The following is a 5,404-nucleotide window of genomic DNA, read 5'->3' on the forward strand; positions in this document are numbered from 1 at the left end:
ATAAATGCTACTTATTTTGTATGTTGATTTTGTATCTTGTAAATTTAGTGAATTCATTTATCAATTCTAACAGTTTTTGCTGGTGTCTTTAGGATTTTTTTATATATGACCACGTCATCTGTAAACAGGGAAAATTTGACTTCCTTCTAATTTGGAGGCTTTTGTTTCTTTCTTTTACCTAATTGCTCTAAGACCAGACACAGCTTCTCTCTTTTTTCTCTCCTGAATTCATGGGAATTCAGGATGTTATTCTTGTTTTTGAATAGTTTCTCGTTGTACTTTTGTGGGTGTGGATGAATGATGCCAGAGGACCTTCTATTCAGCTATCTTGTTGCTATAACTCCTGAGTCTTTCTTGACTTTTTAAAAATACAGTTTGCTGTTAGAGTATAGAAACTCTAATTTGTGTACATTGATTTTATATCCTGAAACTTTCCTGAATTATAGTTTTTGTTGAAGTCTTTAGGTTTTTTATATGTAATATTACTTTATTAGCAAACAGAAACTATGTCACTTCTTCCTTTCCTATTTACATTTTTATTTATTTTTCTTCCCTAATTGTTTTAGCTGGGACTTCCAGTACTATGTTACATAAAAGAGGCAAGAGTGACCGTTCTGGTCTTTTGCTGGATCTTAGAGAAAAAGCTTTCAACCTTTCATCGTTAAGTATTATGTCAACTGTAGAGTTATCATATATGGCCTTTATCATGTTGAGATACATTTCTTATATACCTAATTTGTTGAGAGTTTTGGAATTTTGTCAAATGCTTTTCTTCATCTACTTAAATCATCATACAATTGTATCATTCTGTTAATGTGCTATATGATGTTTATTAATTTGCCTCTGTTGAAGCATCCTTGCATCCCTGGGATGAATCCCATTTGATCATGGTGAATGCTTTTTGAAATGTGCTTTTAAATTCAGTTTGCTAGCATTCTTTGAGGAATTATTGACCTGCCGTTCCTTTTTTGTTCCCATGTCCTTCTCTGGCTTTGGTATTAGGGTAATTCTAGCCTTGTAAAACGAATTTGGAAGTATTCCCACTTCGATTTTTTGGAAGTGTTTGAGAAGAATTGGTACTAGTTCTTTAAATTTTTGATAGAATTTTGCAGTGAGTCCATATTGTCCTGGGCTGCTTTTTATCTTTTTGGCAGGAGACTTTTATTACTACTTCATTGCATTATTCATTATTATTGGTTTGCTCAGATTTACTGTGTATAATTCAATCGATAGGTTTTACATATCAATGAATTTATATCTTCCAGTTTATCTAATTTTTGGCATGCAATTATTCATTATACTTTCATAATCATTTGTATTTCTGTAGCATCTGTTGTAATGTTTCCTTTTAAAATTTCTAATTTACTTGAACCCTCTCTTAGTCTAGTTAATTTTGATTTTTTCACAACACAACTCTTATCTGATGTTTCGCATTATTTTTATCATTTGTTTTGTTTCTTCTCTGATTATTATCTACTAATTTGGGGTTTCTTTTTTTCTAGTTAATTGAGGTACAATATTACCTTTTCTTATTTGAGTTCTTCTTTATTGACGTAGCCCTTCATTGCTATAAACTTCCTCTTCGAACTGCTTTTGCTGTGTCCTGTAGGTTTTGCTATGTTGAGTTTTCCATTTTCATTTGTCTCAAGCAACTTTTTATTTTCCCTTTTAATTTTTTCATTGACCCACCTATTGTTTAGGAGCATATTGTTTAATCACCATTTATTTGTAAATTTTCTGAGAATTCTTTCATTCAATTACAGTTTAAACTGTTGTGGTCAGAAAAAATGCTTGACATTTTGATCTTCTTAAGTCTTTTATACAGTCAAACATGTGATCTAACCTAGAAAATGTTTCATGTGCAATTGAGTATAATGTGTATTCTGCAGCTACTGAATAAAATGTTTTGCATATGCTTTTTATGTCCATTGCCCTAGAGTGCAACTTAAAGCTGTTATTTCATCATTGACTTCCTGTCTGGATAATCCTTCCATTGCTGAAAGTGGGGTGTTGAAGTTTCTTAGTATTGTTTTATTGCTATCTCTCCCCTTAGATCTATTAATAGTTACTTTATATATTTAGGTGCTGTAATGTTTAATGCATATATAGTCACAATTATTATATACTCTTTGTTTAATTGACTTTTTAATCATTATATATGATCTTCTTTGTCTCTTTCTACAGTTCTGGACTTAAGTCTATTTTATCTGATATAAGCATAGCTACTCCTACTGTTTTCTGGTTACAACTTGAATGGGATATCCTTTTCAACAACTTCACTTCGTCTGCATATGTCCTTGCAGATTAGAGTAACCTGTTGTAGGTGGCATGTTGTATTCATTCGGCCACCAGATGTCTCTTGATTGGATAATTTAATACATTTATATTCAAGATAATTTTCAATACATAGGGACTTAATACTACAATTTTGTTAGTTGTATTCCAGTTGTTTTATAGAGAGTTCATTCTTTTCTTCCATTCTTACTATCTACTTTTATAGTTAAGTGATGTTTTTTCTAGTGGTATGCGTTGATTCTTTTTAAAAAATTTTGTATATTTACTACAGGTTTTTGCTTTGTAGTTACCACGAGACTTACCAAAAATATTATAACAGGTTATTTTAGGTGGCTAACAACTTAACTTTGAACACAATAAAACTACAAAAATCATTTTTCATGAAATTTTGCTACATTTTATTTCCTGTTACAAAGATGTTTTAGAGATAACCATCAAATGTCTAATTATAATCCAGCAAATTGAGAGTTGACACATGCTCTTTAATTCATACAAAGTTAGAGTATGCATTTTACATTGTCTGAGTTCAGGAAAAATATTAAAAACTAGTTCTCTCATTTTTTTCCAAAACACTACAGAGTCTTTATGTTAGAGTCATAAAATAATTGGGTGTGGTGAGAGAAAAGAGAAATCTGTACTTTTGAAACCACATGATTATTCACAAGCTGGACATAGCCAATTAGGAAATTATAGGCATGCAGCTACCACATTTGTGCTTTTATGTAACAGATTCAGCAGGCCCCACCTCAAGTGTCCTCCTATCAGCCTATCCTGGTGTAAAAAGGCATGGTCGACTCCACTTAGATCAACGTCATTTACATCACCATTCTCGTTTACCTGGTCTCTGTTTTTGGTCTTGCACATCTCCAACTGCCTACCACACAAATAACATTTCTAAAATACAAATCTGATCATTTCACTATTGTTTGTAAAACCCTGGGCCACATAATGGCAAGAAATAAGCCTAAGATGAAGTAAGAAAGAAGGGTCTACTGGGCATTGATCTCTCTTGCTTGGTCAGCCCTGTCTTTGTTCATGCTGTGCCTTTTCCCTTGCAGCTTGTCTCTGAGCATGTTCCTCTGGCTCCACTATCACACACTCATCTGAGGGTAACTTCTAGTCACTATTCAGCACTGAGCCCCAGAGTCTCCTCTCAGCTCCTTGTTTGAACTCAGATGTCACAGATAGAATTAGTGTGTCCTTATGAGCTGTATCCTTCATATGTATCAAAACAATTTATTTTATTACATTTGTTTGCATAAACAACTACATGTATTTTTCAAATTCCTTGGAAAAAGTAGCCATGTGCCATTCCAAAATTAATCTTAGCTATTTTTAATATTACAATATAGCACAAAATGCTTGTTGAATAAATGGAGGATTGAATGATGCAGCCCTCTGCGTGTTTAAGTTACATGTTTGAAATCTCAGCTCAGGAATCACCCTGGGCAGGTAACCTTCCTTAAAACTCCTTCCACTCAGGTGTAATATTTTTTCCACAGACACTTATGTGGTCCTACATGCTCAATACACCACATGACACTAATTATTTCAGAGAGGTAAATCCACTAGATGTCATCAGAATTGGACCATGCAGAAAAAGGTAGCCCTCAATGAAGAAGGCGCGATGACTGGATTTTCTCCGTAATTAGTCATAATGAAATGAGCACAATTTCTAAGATGTCACACTGCCACCAAGCAGAAAGAATATTTTCAAAAAGGGCAAAAAGCCTGGTATTTAATTCTTTATAAATGATTTCAACTTCACAAAAAAGTATCATTAAAAAAGAATAGTACAATTAATACCTATATACCCTTTACCCACACTCACCTGTGGCAGCAACATTGTACTCAGTTTGTTTCATTGCCCCTGTCTCTCCCTCCCTCTTTCTCATCATTTGAACACCTCATGATCTGTTTGTCTCTAAATATTAAGTATTTCCTAAGGTTAAGAATATTTTTTCACAAAATTAGAGCAGTTATCAACTTCCATTACATTAGTACAACACAATTGTATAAGAATTTTGGGTGGACAAGGACTGTGAAATAGTTTCCACACAGTGAAATAATTTCTCAAAATGAGGTGAATATGAGAGGAGACATCATTGTATTAGAGTCTAAGGAATAACACAGGGATAAAATCGTAAGTATCTGATGGGTGGAGAAAAGGAAAATAAATCTTTATATCCAAATTTCCTACTTTATAATTTCCTAAGGGACGAATCTCACAGTTAACATTTTCTTCAGAGCCCCCATGACATCCTTATTCCTAAGACTATAGATTAAAGGGTTCAGCACTGGAGTGAGGATGGTATAGAAGACAGATACCATCATGTCCTTCTCAGGGGTGTGGTAGGAGCTGGGGAGCATGTAGGTGTAGACGGCAGCCCCATAGAAGAGGATGACCACAGTCAGGTGGGAGGAGCAGGTGGCAAAGGCCTTTTTCCGCCCCTCTGCCGAGTTCATCCTGTGGATGGTGAGGATGAGTAAATAGGAGCTTGAAATGATCGTCACAGGGATGAGGAGCATGAGGACACAGCACAAGTAAATGAAAATCTCATAGAGTGAGGTGTCTGAGCAGGAGAGTTTCAATACAGCAGGAACTTCACAGAAGAAATGATGAATCTCCCGGGATCCGCAGAAGGGCAAGGTCATGCTGATGGCAGTGAATGTGAAGCCATCCAGTGAGCCCAGGAACCAGCAGCCTGATGCCAGGAAGAGACACGCCCTACGGTTCATGAGGACAGGGTAACGGAGAGGATGGCAGATGGCCACGTAGCGGTCATAGGCCATGGCGGCTAGAAGGAAAAATTCCGAACCTACTAGTGTCAGATAGAGGAACATCTGCATCCCACACTCAGGGGCTGAGATCTTATTCACACCCATGACCTGGTCCAGGAGCGTCTTGGGCACAGTGACAGAAATGTACACCATGTCCATGAGAGACAATTGACTGATGAACAAGTACATGGGGGTGTGGAGGTGGGTGTCACAGTGTATCAGAAGGATCAGGAAAGCATTTCCAGACAACGCCATCAGGAAAACCACAAAAATGACCACACAAATTACAGCTGGATGTTTGGATTGTCTGAAGAGTCCCATCAGGATG

General features: G+C 35.9%; 1 protein-coding gene across 1 annotated transcript; it reads right to left on the reverse strand.

The window, feature by feature from the left end:
- Positions 1-2,962: 2,962 nt before the first annotated feature.
- Positions 2,963-5,398, reverse strand: LOC116457850 (olfactory receptor 2T4-like). The gene has a single exon (XM_032137328.1). It carries the CDS (start codon positions 5,395-5,397, stop codon positions 4,507-4,509), a length of 891 nt encoding a protein of 296 aa, XP_031993219.1. The 5' UTR covers position 5,398; the 3' UTR covers positions 2,963-4,506.
- Positions 5,399-5,404: the final 6 nt, after the last annotated feature.

This window comes from Hylobates moloch, unplaced genomic scaffold (genome assembly GCF_009828535.3).
Source record: "Hylobates moloch isolate HMO894 unplaced genomic scaffold, HMol_V3 SCAFFOLD_18, whole genome shotgun sequence".
In the NCBI taxonomy this organism is placed as follows: Eukaryota; Metazoa; Chordata; class Mammalia; order Primates; family Hylobatidae; genus Hylobates; species Hylobates moloch.

Coding starts and splice junctions, on each gene's coding strand:
- LOC116457850 (XM_032137328.1), bottom strand. CDS start 5,397: ATGGGACTCTTCAGACAATCCAAACATCCAGCTGTAATTTGTGTGGTC.